We start from the raw sequence: 21,820 nt of genomic DNA, 5'->3' as shown, positions 1-21,820 counted from the left end.
TAAAATATGAGAGTTTCATTGAAGGTGCTAACAGGATGGTTTTGATTGTCCCCTGTTGTGTCAGTATCTTACAAGCAGTAGTAACTTGCTTGTGCAAGCTGCTTACTGCTGTCAACTTATATTGACTTCTGTGAAACTGAGCAGAGCTTGAATATCTATTAGAAGATGGGCATCAAGTTTTAAATTATATATGCAAACCATTTCTTTGAATGAGTTCTTTGAATGATGTGCTGCAAAGGTGAAGTGTGCTTTGGAGCTTCTTTCTGAGAGACTGTTTCTCTCTTGCTCTCCTCAAGTCCACTCTAGTGAAGGTCAGTTGGGACACTGAAGCTTATGTTTTCTTGATTTAAACTTTGCTGAGCCGGAGGCAAGGTGTCTCAGAGGAATCTAAACTCTGCAGTTATTGTCTCACAGAGCTCAAGTTTGTTGACCTATGGGGCATGGCATCAGTTTCTGTTTCTTATGTGTGTTGGGAGAACAATAGGAAGAGGATTGTGTGGCTGTTCTGTTTTCCTTTTACCTCTGAGGCAAACAGACCAGTCTTATATTGCCAGTGCTCTGATGCAGGTGGGATATATGCTTTTTGGACTCTGAAAAATACCAAGGGGTAAAAAAGCCTAAAATGCACAGTAAAATTTCCAAGGAGCCTTTACACTAAGCAACCTCAAATAATAAAAGAACTTGCACTTTTTGAAAAAAGATATTTTTTGTAAGCATGCTTTCCCTTTGATTTTCAGTTTATTGATATTAGTTCTAATGTCTATCTCAATCTTCTTACTTCTTGATCCCAGGAAAAGTTATAAACCTGTGCTTGTCATCAGCAGATACTGTCGTGGAAATAGCTTTGCTATTCCAATTTCGTGCTGTGATTTCACCACAGGAAGTGTAAGGGTAAGGCAGTTGATATAAAGGCTGGGAAGAGCTTTCATGGGAAGCAGAGAGGTTAATTTTTTTTGAGGTGAGTTTGATTTGGTATAGGATATCTATTAAAGGTACTACCTGTAGGATTAAAACTTAAAACTATGTATTGAAAAGAAAGCCACTTTTGATGTATGTAAAAACATAATCTATATATGCATCCAAATGGAATGGGGGCTGTGCATCAGGTTTATTCTCCTGTTGTCTGTATTTTTAACAGGATCCTAACTTAATGATTTTTTCTTTTTTTTCTCAGCATGGCTGAGTATTGATCTGCTGCCTGACTTACACAGAATGTGAGAAGTATCCCAGTAACACATTGTATTAATGTGGACTAAAAGCAGTTTATATTACAGATGAGGTGGAGGAAGATGGAGTTCTGCAAGACTGGACACATACTGTAAATATCCATAAAACCGACAATTTTATCTAAAACCAGTGCTGGCTGCATTTGTGTATTTTCAGCCTTTTTGAACTGGAGGTAATAGTTGAACACTAGCTAAGCATGGGTTGCCCACACTGATGCCATTACCCTCTGCCCTTTAATGTCAGGTTTATATATTTAATGTTGCTGTGCTGCAGTGGAGAGTTGTATTGCGCTCTTATGTGGGCTAGAGGAAATACAATACCTATGGCCAGAAATACATGTTGCTTTAAGACTGGCATTTTAAGTAACCTGCATTGTTCTCTTTACTCTAGCTCTTTCTTGTTTAGGTGTTTGTCTTTTTGTAGAAGATACAGGTGGTTTATTCAGCCTTGATCTTCATTTAAGCTTTTGACTTGCTGCCAGTCCGTAACATCCCATCACCTAGATGCTGACCCTTTGGAGACAAGCCACAATTGACTCTCTGAAGGGGGAAAGGGGGGAATATTTGTATATAAATACGTCACAGACATGACATTTTAATTCCTCTATTATATGGACACTTTGAATAATTTAAGCCAAACTATGAAACTGGGCAAGTTAAGCTAATTAGGTAAAGCACTTACAAAACATTATTTTGATTGCATAAACAGGGAAGTAAAAGTATCATTTCAGGTGACTTCTGAAACATGGTAATTCAGAGTTAAAGCGAATGCCTCCCTTTTTCATAGCATTGTGAGCAAGTATGGATCACGTAGGATATGTAATGTAATGCGATGCACTCATCTGAGCCTTTCTGCCTCCCACTGTCTTTTTGTAGTAGAATTTTTAAAGCCAAGTTATAAACCTGTAAATGTGTTTTATGCTGGAAATTCTTGGTGATACCTTAACTAGATTGGTACCAGCAAAGGCCAATATAATCAAAACAAGGCACTTCAGATATTAATGGTCTGCACTTCAGTCAAGTCAGCTGGAAAAGAGAATGTAAAAACCAGGATTGTGGTAAAGCAAGGATTCTTCTGCTAGAATTGCACTTTGCTGAGAGAAAAATTAAATTATTCTGGATATATTTTGGTTTTGTAATTTTGTCATTTAGCATCTTTTCCTTAATTTCTAAAACATCTATTTTCAGTGGATCCATATGCTTTTTAAAATGCAGATACTAACTCCTTGGGTGGAAAGTTGAAATAAGATTTCTTCTGCAGTTCATTTATTAATACTTGGCAGTCATACGGTACGTTATGTCCTCAAAGCACTATGCAGGCATATCAGTTATCCTTGAAACACTTTTGTGTGGTAGGTGCATAACAATAACTCTGAGAGATTTTATAGAATTAAATAAAGCTAGAGATGAGGGAAAAATCTAATGAAACTTCCGATTCATTTCTCCAGCAGTGTAGAGACGTGTGTTTTTTCTCTGCAGTTTGTGTCATGAAAATAGAGAGAAGTTCTAGAAATGTTCCAAGATGAAGAGGTTTCAACACATTCCTTAGGATGCTGTTTTACTCTGCCCAAACTCATGGGGAATTGTTTGGAATTGATCAGGCTTTAGATGCAGAATGATAGAATCATTAAGTTTGGAAGATACTTCTAAGATCACCAGACACAATGGAGCTTAGTAGCAGCTGGGGTTTTCTTGCTCACCAAAGAGCCAAGTGTATTTGTTCTTGTAAGATCTCAATTTTAAGCTTTCGCATAGTTTCATGCTTTAGACCTTGGTGAGATTGCTCTTAGTAAGTTTGGTGTTTAAAGAAGCACACACAGGTCTCTGCAAGTTTTTCTCCTTAAAGAAGGGTATGGCACCTAAATCTTGAAGCTCTGCAGCTGCACTGGTTTAGATGTATCAGCTTCATGCATTAAAGAGCTGTAATTATGAAAACATTAGTATTGTTGTCATGGGGTAGTTCAGATGTGATCCATACAAACAAGTTTGCTCAAGTACTTGGCAAATGAAGATCTTGTACACCTTATGGATGGAAGTTGGCCCCTTGTTGGGACATAGAATTTCTGTCTACTTGAAATCACAGAGGTTGAACTCCAGTAACCACTCCTTGGGGAAAACATTTCTTCATAAACATTTACCTAAAAGCTGGGATTTGATCCTCCCAGATCCCACTCAGGTAAGTTATTATTTGGATAATCTGAATACGTAAATCCTTTCCCATGTGTCTTATCTTTGATATTTAAAAGTAGTTTGTGAACTAGAATATCTTGTAAAAAGTTACTGTTAGCTAGGGAGTTACCAGAAGATTAGAGAAGAGTTTGCATAGTACGTACGTTAAGGAAAATTTACTGAGCAATTACACACAAAGTGGGTGGCTGAAGGAAAAAGAACCCTTACAGCAGTTGGAGCTCTGTGTGCACAGCAAAGCTGGCAGAATGTAGTAACACCCTGAGGGTGAAGGGGAAAACTGCTGCACTGAAGTCAATGATCTGTACCAGGGTAAGAAGTCCAGTATTACCTATGTTTGGAATCTAGAAAGACTGTTATAATTGGATCCTGGTAGCATGTTTCAGCCTCTGGTTTGTGAGACCTAATTGTTTGGAAGTCAGACCCTGGTTGTCCCAGAAACATATGCTCAGCTGTCCCAAAGTCAAATGTTGGTTTGCTTGATTTGCAGTTTGTGAAAAATGGTCCAAGGGTCTGTAATGAGATTGCTCAGCTTTTGTTGTGGCAAAACAGGAGCACAAACCACTTTGAATCATCCCCATAGATGCTTGTGGAAATGTGACCAAGGTGTCTGAATGTAATAGAAGGTGAGGAACTGTGCAAAGCACTGGTTGTGACAGCAACTGCATCTGGCCTTTCATGATTCTGGTGCAATATGTGTGGCTAGAAGAGCTGATGTGGTGGGCTGATGGTGGGCTGGCTGAGCTCTGCTGGATCCTTCTCATGGTCACACTCCAAGGATTACTACAGTTGCCTCTTTATTTATCTGAATTAATTTTCTTACTATGGAAAGGCTTTCAAGAAAAGCCACCAGTGACAAAGTCAGAATTATCTGGTTCTAAGTGTGGAAAACTGGTCTGGGATGCAAGGAGGTGCACATTTTAACTGTATGGTTTTGACTCTTGTTTCTTTGTCTTAATTAAGACTTACAGCTTTTGATGTTTTTTCTTATTTTCAAATGAAAACAGGCAAAAAACTTTCTCCAAAAGTTATGAAAGTATTAATTTGCTCTGAGACATGCTAGTCTCCTTGGTAAGTTCATAATTGGGCAGAATTTTTTTTAAAATGCATATTCTTGTCTCTCAGGTATATAACTACTTCATAACTGGTAAATCTGTATTCATATGTTAGGGTTTTTAAAGGCATATTATTTACACAATTCACTTGAATGGCTCCTTTGAAAGCTGTGTGGCTCTCTCATGTAATTACGTATTTAGTATGCCTTGAATCCATTGTTGGGATAGGGGAAACGAAAAAAATTAAGCCCCAGAAAATCTACTAAAATAAATAATAAAAGAATATTCTCATTCTGTTTTGGCAGCTTTTTTAGAAGTTGTATTTTATACTTTTTTCAGATAAAAAGAGCTACCAAAGCTAAAAAATGAAATATGTATGGCAGGTTTTTTAATTGTGAAAGCATACAAAATGCATTGGGAGTATTTTTTTTAATACTTATATATGTATAATCAGAAAACATCTCTCAGAACAGCAGAGGGAAAAATAAGAGATACCTTTTAATTTTTATGTGTATGTGAGAGGTTAAAAGAATGAAAAGTGAACCAGAGAAAGGATTCAAAATAATTTTTCATCAGAAGTAAATTTCTGGAATTGTTATTAAGTTTTGTGAGACCAACATTTGTAATGTAAATAGCAGATGCCTTATCTGATATGTTTCATGCAATGTGTTGCATTCTGTGGTGACAGGAATAGTGCAGACTGAACACAATGTGAAAGTGATGTATGTTATATTTTTGGCATTGGCTTAGTTAAGTATGTGGCCAAAAAAAGTATAAGAGGAACTGAGTGAGATGGAAAGGTATTGAGGTTTGTTCTCCCATTTTTTGTAGTGTAATTAAAAATAATTCTGAATATTAGGAATTCCAGTAAGATCTGAGCATGTGTTTGATAAAGGATTAAAATTCCTTAGACACGTTTCCTGAGAATTAGGTTTTATAGAGCATGCAGGAAGCAGTAGTGTGAAAGAGACTTTCAAGGAAAATTGTTCTTGCCAGCCATCCTGTATATGCTTTCTGAAGTGGTGATCTGTCTCCTCATATAGAGCTCACATCTGGTTTACATACTTTTAATAACTTTTAATACCCTTCAGAGCATCCCTTATGTTTTATCTGCTTCAGTTTGGGTGGTGGAATTTCTAGGACTTCTTTTCCCCTCGTGTCTTGTTTTTTGTAAGAGTTAGAAATTGTTACTGGTTTATCTTTAGAGTTCACCTGCATAAGGCACTGGATGCTATACTAGAGGAAGAATAATTCTGAACTGGGGAAGGACTGGAATAGATGTGGTTAGCATCTGAAATTAATCTTATGTACAGTACACCAAACATCAGCCCTTGGGGAGAAAATTTGGTTTCGTCTTTGGCTTTGTCACCAGCTTGTGCAGATGTACAAAAGTATGTTAGGCTGCCTGTAAATCAAAGGTTTTTTAAGTGCACAGGTTATCATAAAGTTCAGTACAGAGTTCGTACAGGGGTAGTAGGTAATACCTCACTATTTTAAAATGTGCCGCATTTAGAGACAGTCATTGTATACTACTGTCTAATTAATTTCTCTGAAGTGATTACAAAGAAAATATCCTTCAACTATTGTTTGATTTTCTTTTGGTCATTCTTGTTTTACAGTGAGCTCAGTATAGTCAGTTTATGCTTTCATACCTGTGCACTATAGTTGTGCACTGTAGTAGTCCAAGAACTTTTTTTTCCTCATGTAGAGCCACTTAGTTTTACAGGACAAGGTGATATATTTCTGACCTGTAACACAATTTACTAAAACTGTGTTAGTTACCCCTAGTATATTGTATTTGCTGAAGGACTAGAAGAGAACAAATTTGATAAGAAAAACCCAGTCTGAAATGATATAATCTTGTAATGCAGTAGCAAATAAAGTAAATAACCAATTTTTAGCACTGGCAAAAATTTAGCCATTGAGTGTGTATTGAAATTTGTCTTTAGGACGTCCGATAATTGGAAGAGAGGGTAGACTATTAGACGCAGAACATCTGATGTAGTCAAAAAATGTTCTTGCTATATAATTACAAGAATAATTGAATAGGTTAAAATACATCTTCCCTTCAGCTCATGGTTACTGTCCACTCAGCTCAGGCAGTGTCTGTGAATGCTTCTAGCCTATTTTAATTCAAAGTAAGGCAAACCCATTTTAATCACCAGTGGAGCAGCTGGAACCAGCCTCTGTCAGAAGGAGGATGCTGGTCTCGTTTGAAACTGTACTCCCTGTATTTATTTAGTGGGAAAATACATTTCAGAGTTCAGGGTGTAGGATTTTAAAATCAATTGGAAAAGGAAATTGTGTTTTTCATCAAATAATTCCCTATTTTATGCCATTTGATGTGTATTAAAGATGCTTAGCTTTTCTAAATAAACAGCTTTGCATCTCTGGGTCTGAAAGTTGCACAGACATCTGAAGTATTAATGCAGCGGGGTGTTAGGAAAGTAAAGAGATTGCTGCATCCCAGCCCAGTACTTAGCAAGCAATACCAGCATTCCCATTTGGCTCTAGTCCAAGCACTGTGCCTCTGTATCTTTGTTTTGATGAATCGATGTAGATTGACTTCAGTTCAGGAGAGGATTTTGTCAGTCAGCTTTCAAGTCATGAACATTGAGGCCAGTCCCTAGTTTGTGGAGCTGACAGTACAAAAGTGAGTGTTTGACACGTGGCTTGCTCAGTGCATGGGGATAGAGGCTGTTGAGATTTTTCAGAGATCAGCCTCTAAATGAAGTTGTTCTGTTGGGTCACTCATCTGATTTACACACAAGCTGTTTCTATTGAAGCACCTGGGGCCTTTTGTTCAGGCTTGTGAATAAATCTCTTTCAGTCACCAACAGTAATTTAGCGTCACTGCTTCCTTCAATAGGTAAAAGGCAAGTAGGGGAATGACATTTCCTTCCACACTGCAACTTCACACTTATATTTTTAGAGAGGTAACACAACTGTATCACTAATGTGGATTTTGTTATATACTGGAGCAGATTCAGAAATCATCTAAGGTATTGGTAGTTTTTTACTTTGTACTTCCTAATTCTGGAACAATACTAAGTGGCAGGAGTGCATGGGTGAGGAATGATATCCTGTTGGACAGAGAGCTCTGCAGAATAGCCATTCCATGTTTTCCTTTGTTATTGTGGCAATTTTGGAGGAAGACATTTCATCGCCTTGTAAATTCCCTGGCACAATAGAGTGCCCTACCTGCAGATTGTGATGACTCTGACTTGAGCTGTAATCTCGTATAAACCTTGAGTCAACTTAAGCTTGCCTTTCCACTGACAGAATGCTCCTCATTTTTCCTGCCTCTGTACCGTTCCATGCTTCAGTCACTACAAATATTTAAAGTAACTTCTTTGATTTATTTGTCAGTCTAAATGGCAGTCAGTTCTTTGAGTTCATTATCACAGCATGAAAACTTGAGCCAGCCCAAGGGATGGGAAAGCTTGAGAATATGGAATAAATGATAGCTGCAAGTCTTGGGTAACTCTGTAGGGGAAAAAAAAAATCATCCCATATTTATTTTGTATTATGTTATGAATCCTGGGATGGGTAATGGTAAGCAGTTGATGCTTACCTAGTGAATTTTCTCTGCATCATCAGAGGCACCATGTAGTGAATCTCCTGTTACTGTGACGTTCTTGGAGAATAATAAACAACTTCGATTTAAATAAATAAAACTGGTCAAATGCTTAAACATGGATGGTCCATTTCATGTATGTTTTTTTTTTAAAGTTATTGTCACAACAGCTTTCAGTAGCTGTAGTGATACATATTACATTGCAAAGAAAAGACTGCTGGCATTTGGAAGGTTTTTTATATGTGGGAATGTTTGGGAGGTTAGAACGGTGGACAGGGAAGTATGGATCACTTTTGTAGCTTGTTACAATACTATGGCTGTAATTTTTTGGCTTCAGGAGGGGCATTACATACAAGTTCATACAAATACAATTATTTGTACTCAAATTCTTGAGTTTCAGTATTTTTATAAAGTGAGAATTGTTTGGTTGTTTTCTTTTTTAAATGAAAATGCAGCAGTGAATGTATTTTAAGGTATCATAAACTTCTATTGAGAACGTTTCTATAGGTTATATTATCCAGCAGTCTTTAAATACTATTTCGGGAACAGCAGTGTAAATTGCAACAAAGTACAGCAAAGAATGTGGTGACAGACGAGGTTAATCTCTGTGTCTGTCTGCACAGGACCAGATTATGGATGTTGGTGATCACCTTTCTGCTCATTCAGAGATGGGTTCTGTTGCTCTTACATACTCATTTAGTGCAAGATTGTACAAGGTTTTCTAGCCCCCTAAAGAGCAGGAAGAAATGGTGGCTCAGAAGGCAGCTGTCATTTCATACCCATTCCAGCTGCCCTTTCCACTCAGATTTCCTCCCATCCCCTCCCCCTCTATTGAAAAAAAAAAAAAAAAAAAGCAGGAGCATAATTGCAAAAAAAAGAAGAGTATGAGGATTTAAAATCTCTAGCAGCTAATCTATCACATCCTTCAGTTTTCATGGCTATCTGCCAATTTAAAATACACTTGTTTTTTCCAGCCTTGCCAGTAATTAGACAAATGCAATAATGCTTATGGCATCAAAAACTCTGTGACTGGTAAAAGCAATTGCTGTCATAATGCATCCCTAAATTTAATAGTAGTGGTGTAAAATGAATAAGCAGCTCTCTATTTCAAGGGGTAATGGCTTTAACTATCAAAATTGCTAGTATTTTCCTTGATTGGCTGCTTTGGCTCCTTTTTTGTATTTCTGTTTGTAGGAACTGAATCAATTTATTATAACAATTGTATTTTATTTAACAAACAACAAGGCAAGCAGAAATATGAAACTCTTATAAAGTGTCACCAACTTCTATTCACCTTGGATCATAGGTTTTTACTTTTATCCCACTTACAGTCAAAACACAAACCTTTTCTTTCCCTGCAAGTATTACAATTAAAGTTGTCATTTACTTTTCTGCTTTCCTTGCAAAATTGCTCGCCTTGTGTTCTGCCTGGAGCATTGCTATGGATGGAGAAGAGGTCTGATTAATTGGAAGGAAACTTTTTGTTACTGGGAAAACTCAACACACTGTTGTGAAAAATAAATCAAAATTTACTTTCTGGATCCATAGTGCCTTTTTCTTGCTACTATGACATCTGTAAAGCTTCTCTCAAGTAAAAGATGCTTCAGCAGTTAGTGCTCTCTTAAAGGGCAATTGTGTTGATGCCATTTGGCTAAGCCTTAAAAGTTCCTGTAATCTGTGCCATCCTGTCTCATACAGTCCCATCTCATAGTTGTCCTTTCTCTGCAGTGCTCTATGCCCAGATCTCTGTGGCTGGGCTGCTCCAGCCTGGCGGACAGCATGCCCTCGCTGCGATGCCTGTATAACCCAGGGACTGGCGCACTCCCAGCTTTCCAGGTACTTTCTGTCTCTCCCCACTCCTTTTCTCTCCATCTGTGTGCGTGTGCATCTCCTTTACTTGCCTGCTTGACCTCTATTTATTCTGGTTCATACTCTATGCCTCTCCTCTGTCATTCTGATCTCTGGTATTTTAACCCATCTTGTGTAGATTCAGGTCAGCTGGGGCATTTCCATTTACCTTGATATAGTTATTTCATCTAAATTGGCTTGATACCATCATCTTTTTCATTTGCTTTAAATTGTGTCAAAAAGATACCACTTAATTATATCTGGCAAACAGCATCCATCACGCAGTCTCCAATCTGGCTATTCTGGCTATTTGCGATTCCCCTCCTATCTAAATTCTTTGTCTGCAACTTAAAGGACTGAGAGGATAAGTTCATTGCCATGATGAGAATTGATGCCAGCAATTCTTTACTTCAGCTTTGTTACCAGGAGTCTGGACATTTTCACTACAGAAAATTATTGTTCAAGTAAGTTGTCAGTCAAAAGGCAAATAAAGGAAACCTTTTTCTTTTTTTTTTCCTTTGATCTCTGAATTTGTTAGATTCAGGCTTTTCTCTGTCGTGAGTCAGCTTTCTGGTAAACAAGTTTGTTCAGACCCTTTGTGTGACCAGTGAATCCTAAAAAATGCAGACATTCTCCTATGGGAGAGTTAGACAAGTGCTGGGTGAGCATCAAGAAACCTAGAGAAGGCTCTCAAGATCATTGCAAGCATTTTTGATGACGTGAATGTAACAGCAGAGACTGGTCGAGAGATGTTATATTCACATTGGAAACTCTGAGGTATTCTATGAAGTGCAGTGACTGAGGGACTGCAGGAGTATCTCTGTAAAGAGCATGTTTATTTGAGCTTATGGTAGCATGAACATCTACTTCAAGGTTTATGCTGCTAGAATATACTACTGGTAGCCTAACCTGTGGCAGAGAGTTTGATTTACCAGCATCTTTCAAAACCAGATAAAAAGAATAGGCCAGAATATTTCTGTGATTTTCACATGTTTTTGGGTAAGTTCGTTATCCGCCTCTAAAGGAAAGTATGCAAAGATTATTTTAAATTTTACTTCTTGCTCCCAGAGCTAGGCTAGTGTGGTGGAAATAATCCTCTTAGTCCCAGAGGAGGCTTAAGTGTCTTGCATCATTTTGCTGCAACTCTTTTGGTGACACAACAGTAGCACTGATGGACTCTGGAAGGTGTCCTGCCAGGCATCCTTTTCTGAACCAAGCTTTTAGTGGAGCTTTCCGTGGGGGAGGGGGAAACATGACGTTTTGTTAGTCTACAAGGACTCTAGAGACAGCAGGCAGGGTTTAGACTCCTAATCCTGATTTTCATAATTTAACTAAATCGGATGGGTCTAATTTTTGGGCTTTTGGCTGTTGAATAAATCTCAGATCTCTTTAAGCTTAGCAGTACATAAAGAGTAATTTATAAATTCAAATTGACACTTCTCCCTTTCTACTTGAATGTTTTTTGGTTACCTAAAATAGGCATATATTACAAAGGGGAAGATAAATAAATTTATTTTAGCTTAAGATATCCTTGCTAATGACAGATATGAACAATAACTGTTCTGCTAGTGCAGTGCATTGATATTTGGGGTCAAATGAGCCAGCTGTACAACCATTCACTGTGTTGGGATACTGGTAGGACTGACATTCGCATTTTTGCATATTTTGAGAGACATTTCCGTGTATATTTAGTGACTTTGGTATTTGTGATTAGTGATTTGTGGTATTGGGAAAGTATCTCCTACGTGCCATCTGAAATGGTAGACTGGTACTCTTCACTGAACTCTGACTGCTGTGTTGAGGAACACATTTACTGCCAGTTGAGAGGGAAACCACATTGCCAGCAACAGCTTCTGCAGCACTGAGTCATCCACATTTCAGTCCATTTTTTTCAATGGGCTCTGATTGATCCTCATTAGCTTGCATGGTTTGAAAAAACTCCCCTCTGAGGCATGGCTTTCTGCATTTTCCAGTGCAGAAGGGAGTGGTTTGGAGCCTGCTTGAAGCAGTGATGCAGTATTTCATCATTCTTTAATGCCTTTTTTTTGGTATCAAATCTTTGGGAAAGCGTTAAAGACTTTACTGTAGCCCAGTGAATTTTCTCATATTAAGTTACTTTCTTTTTTCCGTAGCAAGCTTGAAGTAACTGGAGAAGCATATCAATGTTCTTTGCTTGTGGCAAAAGAGAAGATGCCATCTGGAAGGCTACTTAGTCACTGCTGAATTTGTCTAGTTATTTACATGGCTGCCTTCAGATGCTCAGACAGAAATGTGGGAAGATGCTCTTTGTGAATAGCTCAGTTAAAGTCTTGCTGACTGCTCATGGGAAGCATTGGCAGGTAGTAGATGAAGAGATGATTCTGTTCATATGTCAGGTAACTTTGTTTTTCCTCTTTGTGTTTTTATTATTGGAGACACTTAGGTGAAAACAGGATCTTCTGGTTCCTCAGCCCTGGTTTTAGTTATCCTGCAGTGGGAAAGGCTTTAAGGCTGAACTCGTGAATAGGGGAATAAGGAACAAGAAACAGTTCTTTTTTTATATCCTTTATCTCAAAGGGCTTTGCAACTGACAGTCTACTGTGTAACTGAATTTCATAGCAATCATGGTTGAAGATGGCAGCAAATTGGAACATGAACTCCTATAAGGCACAGTGGGAAGTGGTCAAAGAGGATATTTTAACAAGAGAAAAAGGCCAGCCATTCCATTTGCAGTGTTTTGATGCCAGATTTTACAGTATTATTCTGCAAAGCAACTGAAAGTGAGGTTGCATGCAGATTCTCCTCAAAAATAAATTATGCAGAATATACTCCTTTTTCATAGAAACTTGTGCTTCGTAAGTTTCCAGATGTGCCAACAAGTGTCTGTTTTCATGACATTTTCCATGTGAAGATAATTACTTTCCCTGTTGAAATATTTTTCCATGCATGCTCACAATGCTCTGTTTATGTTGCTTTTCATAGTTGCAGGCCTTTGAAAATTCAAATTTACAATTATACCCATCAAGTATGCCAAGGGAATGATTGTATTAATCATTTCAGGTCTGCAGAAGACCAACGTATTTCCTTTAATTCATTTCTGTAGGCTGTTGTATAAATGAGGAGGTTTGAAGAGGAATTTTAAAGGCTTGCCAAAGAGTTTATATATCACCATAATCACAGAGAGCAGTCCACCTCTTCCTTTTTACCTAATTCACAGCCAACACAAATACCAGCTCCTGTTTAGATTGTGAACTTCTTGGGACAAGAGTCACACTTTTACTTTGTCTGGAGCCTAGACACAGGTGGAGAAGAACAGAGTTGACTTGTCAGCTTTATTTTGCCAAATCTGGAACTTTTGTTTCTGTAACAGGCTCTAATAATCAAAGAGGAGGATTAACTTTTGTTGTAGAAGTAGTAGCATCTTGTTGAATATAGAAGCGTCTCTGTAGAATGTCAGAAATTTGCATTTTGTTTTCCCTGAAGATCTTGGCCATGAAGAACTAGACATCAGGGTTTGTCAGGTAAAGGGGAAGATTTTCTACTTGGTTTTGCAGAAATGAGCGTGTGTATGTGACTTCCTTGGTCTGGGCTAAATGCTTTGTCCTGGGGAGGAAGGCATGGGCGTACTGTACTAGGCAAATTGAAGCAAAAGCAGTGCACTTGAGGCTGTGCTGTGTGGATGTGACCTCGATGGACTGAGATTACTTTAGCAGAAAGGTGAAAATGCAGTAGATGTTAAAGGGATGCAGTGATGGAAGTCTGTTGTCCCTGTGAGACAGACATGAACTTATTTTTCAAATTACTTTTACATTATTTTTTCGTGATGTTTATATTCTTGTGTTACAAAACGGAGTATTTGTTAAAGAAGTGTTGTCAGTGTATTGGTGGAAGCAGTTGTGTCTGTAAATTTCCTTCAGCCCGTTCATGCACTTTTGTGTTAGAAGTTGACATTTTATTGCTGGAAATACAGTGTAAATGTGAGTAGTAGTACATAATTTCTGGTTATACAGGAGGTTAGAGCTAGAGTCTTGGGGTGGGCAAACTGGCTGCTCAGAAATGCGTTTATGAGAAATATGTTTGAAGGAAATTGTTTGGCTTTGGAGCCAGTGTTTGCTGGTGTGCATAGTTCTGTCTCTAATTGGGAAAGATATGGGGTGTCCAGTCATACACTCCATCAGCATGGAGACACTAAGCCTGCTTTGTATTCACCCCTCTCGCTCTGCCAGTGGCTGTGTGAAAGCTGCCCGGGGGCTGTTTACAGTGCACCTCTAAAGCAGAATCCTAATTTTTGTGACTAATAGCCAAAGCATGTGGCTCCAGCACCCCCCTGGCTGGCAGTGGGCTCTGCCCTGGTAGTGAATGTAGTTAGGTGGCCCCCAACTGTTTACAAGACAGCAGAGGTGAGATCTTTGATTGACAAGTCAGAAATGCATTAGATCATTCCTCTGCCAGTCTCTGGTTCATGCTGTTAAAAATGTCAGCCTCTCCAAGTTTGAATGGCAGCCTGAGGGCCTCAGAAGCTTTTTGTTTTCTGAGATGGAAACACAAATTGGATGTGTGCCTGAGCGCTTCATCCTGGGCTGTAATTTCATCTTTTAGCTAAGAACCACAAGGTACATGAGCAAAGCACCCTGTAAACAATAATACTGGGGAAAAAAATAAACAAGGTCGTGTTTCTGGTACGTTGATCCACTGGTGTCCTGACCTCTATCACGTTGAACATCTCCACTCTGATTGCTGTTCCCTTTGGCATTACAATGAGAGGAGATAGACTGACACAGGAGGCTAAGATTTAAAGTTGCAGTGCTGTTGCACATTCCTTGTATTGGCTATGAAATATTGAACTGCCACGATGTGACACCTAGTTTTTTAAGCAAAGTTTCTTGTTGGAGGTGTTCAGCAGCAGTCTTTCCTGTTTTTCCTCATTTTACCACCTGGCAGGAGCAATTATAAAGGCACGAGAGACAGTACAAGAAAGAGCAGAAACAAAGCCAAATCACATAATTTTTGTGTTTGACTCCAGCCCCATTTGTAGCTCAGACTTTTGGGAGCTTCACTGTAGGAAGACCCACGATGGTTAGCCTGGCTTTAAATTTCTTTAAATAAAGTGCCCAGTGACTACAGAAGAGCTTTCTTAAACATATTTAGGATTTATCCCTCTTTAAATCTGGTGACCTTGACTGGCTGGTACTGTGACCTGTGCAGAGGCCGACTGATGCTGTGGAGCCCACCAAACTCAGGGAGTTGCCAGGGTGTGCTGCAAGATCTCAGCTCTCGGGTAGTAGCAACAGCAAGAGATATTTTCCTCCTTTCACGTGGCAAAGAAATGAAAGGAGACTAGAAAGAAATCTTCCTTTGTGGATCAGTGGGATGGGTTTGGTTTTTTTTTGTAGCACATCACTAATTTCTAATTACACTGAGTAATTACATTTAGTAACAGAAATCGGCATTTGTTCTGCACACCCATTGATCTTCAAAAGTTACATGTGCTTTTATTAGCTCTTTAATCTGAGTATCAAGAAATGTGACAGTATCTCTCACTGAGAAATACCACCCCAGTGTGTCCAACAGAATGATTAATTTAAACTGCACCTTAGCTACAAGGCCTCCCCCTCCCTCAGCCTCGGTAGCGATGGTCCGGTTACCACTGACGTGCTTTTCCCGCTAAGGTGAGGGCAAGGTTTCTAGCACACCAGCACAGGTTTGGCTGTTTGGTTTAAAAAATGGAACAAAACTCATCCGAGTTTTCCTTCCTCCCTCGTTAGGAGTCAGGAAGGTGTGTAAAGCCGTAGTGACAAACGGCATATGCAGCGCCCCGTTGGAGGCATACAGGTATCTTTAAAGCTAGCTCCGGTTCCTCAGGATTGCGAACATCTGCTTGGAGGTATTGTGGAGCTCCACAATGCACTAATTGAATTACTCTTTTCTGGAGTTGCAGGCTGCGCTAATTGAATTAGAAGGGGGCCGTGCGTGTGCGCGGTGCGGCGCGGGCGCGGCGCGGGGCGGGGGCCGGGCCATGGCGCGGACTGTGCTGCGCTCCCCCGGCCGCGCCCGGAACTGCAGCCCCGGGGCTCCGCCGGCCGCCGCGGGGGTTTGCCGCTTGAATAACATTTCAGCGGCTCTTCCGTGCTGCTCCGAATCCTTGTCCCTTTCTGTGGAGAAAGGAGGATCTGAGGGTACCCCGCTGCAGCCCTATCGCACCAGTCACAGATGGTCCAGTGCGTTTAGATCCAGCCTAGTCTCTGTAAATCGCTCAGTTATCACTTTGGATTTGATGGTTCCACGGGCAGCGAGGGCTTCAGAGGGAGCCCGTGGCACAAGATCAAGTTGTACCTATTTGTGCACAACTGGCAAAGCGATAACACCAATAATTTTAATTTTAAAAGGCAAATATGGATTTTTACCACGAATTTGGAGAAGTCATGAAATACTTTCTTATCCAGCATCTAAATTTAAGGCAGTGTTAGAATTCAGTCACTCTTAGGAAATATGCAGAGATAGTTCTGAATAATTCTGTATAAGGAGAAGAAAATAAAATATTTCTTCTTTGAAATAAGGTAAACACATGCAAAATTGCAGGGAATCAACCCAAACACTCTCAGTAGAAATGCGATTGCTAAATCTTAAAATTCATAGCTTGAAGAAGTACTTTCTACATTGTGTCAGGTGGGTTTTTTCTTATTTCCTCTGCTTTCTGTTGGCTATTACTTATATAAAGTAGCTGAGTATTTTTATTCAGATATTCTCTTTCCTGTATTCTTTCTTCTACAGATAAGCAGAGGACTCACTTGTCCATAAAAATGTCAACTATTTTCACTCAGTTTTATCTGTGTTTGGTAGACCATTCTCATAAACATAAACCATATAAGAGACAAGATGTATTTGTTTTGCTTTAATGGTTTCTTAAATTTTGTTACATTTGAAATAAAAATAATTTGCTAGAATACTCTGCAAACTAAGTAAAATTAAAGTCTCCTTGTGAAAATACATAGCCAATACCCTGTGATACGCATGATTCATTTTTATGATGTTTGTATACTTGCCCTGTGTCTGGTGATGTTAAACAGGGCTTCTAATTACCACTAAGAGTTAGAAAAATTGCTGCTAAACACAGAAATTTTAGGAATTTTCAGTTATGCTGAAAGTTATTTAACAATCAGCTGCCCCCCAAAATAAAATGCAAATTTTTTGTTAAATATATGAAACAGTTTTTTGTTGCTTTTTCATGAGAATTCCCAAAGAAGTTTATACTTTGGGAATTCTGTTTTTCTGATTTTATTTATATTTATAATTGTTTCTCTCTAGCATTTTATTTATATATTTACATATATATGTGTGCGTCTGTAAGTGTTAAAAAAATCAGGTTGTCAATCTTCTTGATTCCCTTTCTAAGTAGTCAGACTGCTTCTAGTAGCCATTGTGAATGAAATATCCAAATGACTATCAATATAATTTGGTACCATTGTGGAATTTTCTAAATTGTGTCTATATATAGCAAGATCAACCATCACCTTTTGCCTACCTTCTACAAAAAATCCCTGTGATTTATTCTCTCAAAACACAGCCATATATCCAGCAAACAAAGGAAGCAACTTTTCATTCAGCCAATAAAGCTGCATACACTTCTACTCTTTCAGGAATATACCTTGCTCTTCTGTCACATCTTCAGAGTAATAAACTGTGCAGCACCCCTTTGATGTGGGTAATAACATTTGACCTTGCAACACAGTACGTTCCCTTGTGCAAATGAAGACAAACTTAACACGTTGATGTTGTTGTGGTTGCTCATTAAAAAAACCCCAAACACACACAGAATTGGTGTGTAGGATAACACACCTCTATCCAATGCCTTCTTTTGGTAAAAGTCAGAAGTGAAGATGTTTGTGATGAGATTGTTAGATTAAAATAATGTGAGAGTGAATTTGGTGCTGCCTTAAGAGGCTGTAAATGGGAAAGAATCTATTCCATCCAGTGTATAGAGTGCTTTTAAAATCAATCTATTTCTAGAAACTAAATTGTCCTGGGACCAGCTCTTGATATAAAAATTCATAGAAACCTGTTTTTCCGAGTGTGGTAACTTCTTGCCATAGTGCTGTAGTGTTAGAATTCACATTGGCCAGGTTGTTCTGTAAATTAAACAGTGACAGCTTCCCTCGGGGGAACAGCCAATGTATTTATGATGATGTGCTGATTACACAAAATACACTGCAAGCAGAAAACAGCTGCAGAGAACAAACCTCTTAAAAGAATACAATTACAAATAGCACCCTCAGTATTTCTAGTGGTGAGAGCAAAATACAGCATGCTAATGCAGGCTTGTAGTCTGCTTGCAAAGAAGAAAAGGGATCTACAAAGAAGAGGCCGAAGTATGGTTGGATGCACACACAATGCCAATGTGGAGCAGCACATAATCCCCTCCTGAAGGTGAAGGGCAAGAACACACCTCAGGCTTTTTAGCTGTCCTTGTTGCTTAAAATTCCTGTGACTGCAACTCCAACAACGCTGGCTGGTGAGGTGTTGGGGCTCTCTGGCTTGTCAGTGTTTTGACTGCTGTGGTTCATACCCTGTGTCCTGGTTAAGAGCTGAGATGTGATTAGATGACTAATTTGTGCTACCAGTATGACCATTATGAAGCAGATTGTAGGAGATACTATAGGAAAAAAAAATAGGCCCTGGTTTAAAGCCGAGTTTTCTTTTGCTGCTAATTATTGCTTTGAGGGTACTTTTGGAAATAAATTCCAGTTGTTGTTTGCAGTAGCCTCCAGTGTTTCAGTTTTGAAAGGTTCCTGTTTTGTATGTGTAGGGCAAGGTCTTGTACAATCCACTTTAGGATAAGGTGAAACTTGAAGCATAATATTGCTGGAAGATGGTGGAGGTGGGACTGTGATCATAAGCTCAGGACACAAACAGACATTTGAAGAGAAAGAGGTCTTTACCTGGAAACAAAAAATGAGAAGTAATTGGAATTGCTTTGTGTAGTGCAGCTGTATGCAAGAGAGTTGTGATAAGGACCACTGTGGTGGGATTTTCTGTGAGGGCTTGTTGAAAATGAGGAGTATGTGGCAGTGGCAGCTCCCACAGCTGTAATATCTCACTTTGCAGGGTTGCAAAAGCAAAAAAAACTCCACAACTCCACAGCACATTCTTTTTTTTGTCTGAGTTGATCTGTCACTTAAATTGTTAAAATACAACATTCTACTTTTGGCTATACCATATATGTGTGTGGGAGAGTGAATATACAGAGAATGCCCTTTCCATCCACTTTTTCAGAGTCACTGGTAGATAAGTATGATGGCTTTTAAAAGTCTGGAATTTTTGGTGTTGGGTGTCTTTGTTATGTTCTGGGACTGTAACAATGAAACATATTTCAGGCAAAAAAATTACCTGTTTAAAATGAAGAAATGTGGTTGTTTCAACACATAGATCTGATTTTAAAGCAGATGAGGTAAAAGCATTGGCACTCTAATTTGGAAGGACTTAATTCAGTTGCTTAGAAGAAGTATCAGGTTTTCCATCTATGGATTGTTGGCATGTACTAATAGACTGTTATTCATCTGTCTCTGTTTTCTTTAAATCGTTTTTGAGCCTCTGTGTGTTGTCCTCCTCTGCTTACATGTATCCCATGTGGCAAGAGGGAGTTTTGTATAATCACCCTGCTTTAATCAATAGAATAATTGATAAACCAGATAAGATTTAAACTGATTACCTCCCCGAGTAGAACTCCCTGAGGGCCTTGGACTCTCTTAATTTTGACATGTATGTTGTGTACCCCGTGGATGAAGTGCAGTTTGAATTATCTGTTTTTATTTGCTTAATGATGGGGAGGGTGTTAAAGTCAAATGTTTAATTAACCCAGCAATGGGCTGCGCTGTCACTTACACACACATCCAGCTGATTGAGATATCTCACCGAGAATACTGAATAGGAATGATAATGTGGCACTGAGACGGAAGATTGCTTTTTCAATCCATTTGCTGGGTCACTGCTTTGAATGTCTGACTGGATGAAAGGCATTCAGCCTGGAAAAAAAAATTCAGCATTTAAGTACATTTTGTTTTCCTGGACCCTTTCCACCAAGAAGTTAAATAAAGCAGATATGCTGTAGGTTTAATAAGCTGTTCATGTTGTAGCAAAAAAAGCTGCAACTACTGAAACTCGAATAGGTGGTGGTCTAGAGCTGTATAATTTCCTATAGGAACAAAGTGTTTGCCACCCCCAAGGTATATGAAGGTGAGAACCTATGTACATCTTTATCTTTCCTTCTTTGGTTGCTTGGCTACTCACCCAATTTGCTGGTCTCCAAAGCATGTCCAGCTCTTCTTTCTTGCCCAGTGCAATTAAATTTAAAATAATACTTTGTAACTCCTGGTTGTAGTTCAAGAAAATGGTGTTTTAGAGTTGGAATTATTTTAGTAGGTTGTAGTGAGCTGTTAAATTTAAATGTTGCAGGAGGGGCTATTGTGTTGCCAAAATTTAAGTTTGATCTCGCCAAATCAGGAGAACCCGAGGGTTTGTTTCTTGGGTAGCAGCTGTTAAAAGGCTGCAGTGCTTACTAGCCAGACATTATAATGTGCAGTGCCTAATCTGTAACTTTTGATTCTTTTATTTGAAGATTATAATTTATTTTTTTCTTAATGTGATTGAACAATCACACCTTTTTTCATATCAGCAATGAGGTTTTTCAGCAGCACTGCTTGGAGATAAGCACACCATGTATTGGAAGGTAACTAAATTTGCCTCCTAGTCCAGTGGTGTGATTGATGCTTCTTGTAATAAATGTAGCTTTGGAAACTGGAAAAGGCACCGAAGCCTGACTGTATGGACTAATTACTACTGTGAGGCACGTTGGGGAGGTGGAGCTGTGTCATCTGAACTACTCCATGGTGACTCTGTAGGTACTTTGAACCTGTTCCAGATTGAGAACCAAGTAGCTTTGGCTACAGGGTCACCTGGCTTACACCGTCTAAGACAAAGATCTGGGTGCCTTCACATTTGGTGGTGGAGACAGTGCTGTGAATTCCCGTCAGTCTGACACTGCAGTGAGACCACTGAACAGCCACTTAACAAGTGAGCTGTTTTAGGGAAGAAACTGCCCAAAAAGTTAACAAGTTTTGTTCCCCTATGCTGTCATTTTTACTTTGGACAGACAACTTGTGCTTCATGCCTTGGTTTTGTATCTCGTTTTCCCCGTTCATGCAATAAAAAATAGGAAGAAACAACTAATAAAGCATAAAACAGTACAGCAAGATGAGGATGATGTGGTTGATTTAGGTGCTTGAGAGTGAGAATATCACAGGCTGTGAGGAAGGGGTGTGATGTCAAGTGGAGGTATTTTGTCTGTTTGACAGGAACACTCAGAATGAGAGGTTTTGGAAAATGGAAATTATTATAAGAAGTGTAGCTGATGACCAGGAATGAGAGGGGAAGGGGTTTTATAGTCAGTCCAGTGAGACAGCATTGGTTCTTTGAGAGAAGTAGTTAAAAAAGTTAGAAAATAATGTTTGAAGAAGGATGATGCCTATTAAACTTATTTCAAAGTTACAAGGTGCTTATATAGTTTGAGTTGTAAGATATCAATATAACCTGATACATCTATATAACCTGGTATCAATATGACCTAAATCGTGACTTTTTATATATATCTATATAACATGATACCAATATAACCTGAATCATAGCTTCTTATACCTATATAACCTGAATCCTAACTTTCATACCAATATAACCTGATATAAATAAATTTTTATAGAATGTAATGACTAGTATATGGTTAACTAGTTGCTTAATATGAATAGACAAAAAAAAAGAAAAAAACTTGCCAGGTGGATAGCGTTAGAGATAGATAAGTATAGTACTAGTGAAAGATTGGCAAGTACAAAGCAAATTAGCTACAAAACAAACAGTTGAGACCAGACAGACAAAGGAACACGGTAACTGGCATGCTCTGA

At 38.8% G+C, this 21,820-nt stretch overlaps 1 protein-coding gene across 6 annotated transcripts in view; it reads left to right on the top strand.

Moving 5' to 3' along the window:
* The window catches only part of BTRC (beta-transducin repeat containing E3 ubiquitin protein ligase), a 115,883-nt gene that overhangs the window by 17,884 nt on the left and 76,179 nt on the right, over positions 1 to 21,820 (top strand). For 4 of the 6 annotated variants that reach the window (XM_014250527.2, XM_014250523.2, XM_088059865.1 and 1 more), the window contains one exon: positions 9,774 to 9,881. The exons of the other annotated variants lie outside the window; for them this stretch is intronic. In XM_014250527.2, the coding sequence (XP_014106002.2) occupies positions 9,774 to 9,881 (108 nt within the window). The remainder of the gene's footprint in view (positions 1 to 9,773; positions 9,882 to 21,820) is intronic. 6 annotated transcript variants of the gene reach the window in all.

Source organism: Pseudopodoces humilis, chromosome 9 (genome assembly GCF_049639895.1).
Source record: "Pseudopodoces humilis isolate 2021_Gansu_Grassland_sample_001 chromosome 9, ASM4963989v1, whole genome shotgun sequence".
NCBI lineage: Eukaryota > Metazoa > Chordata > Aves > Passeriformes > Paridae > Pseudopodoces > Pseudopodoces humilis.
The sequence above is the reverse complement of the archived record's forward strand: the minus strand, read 5'-3'. Positions and strand labels throughout refer to the sequence as shown.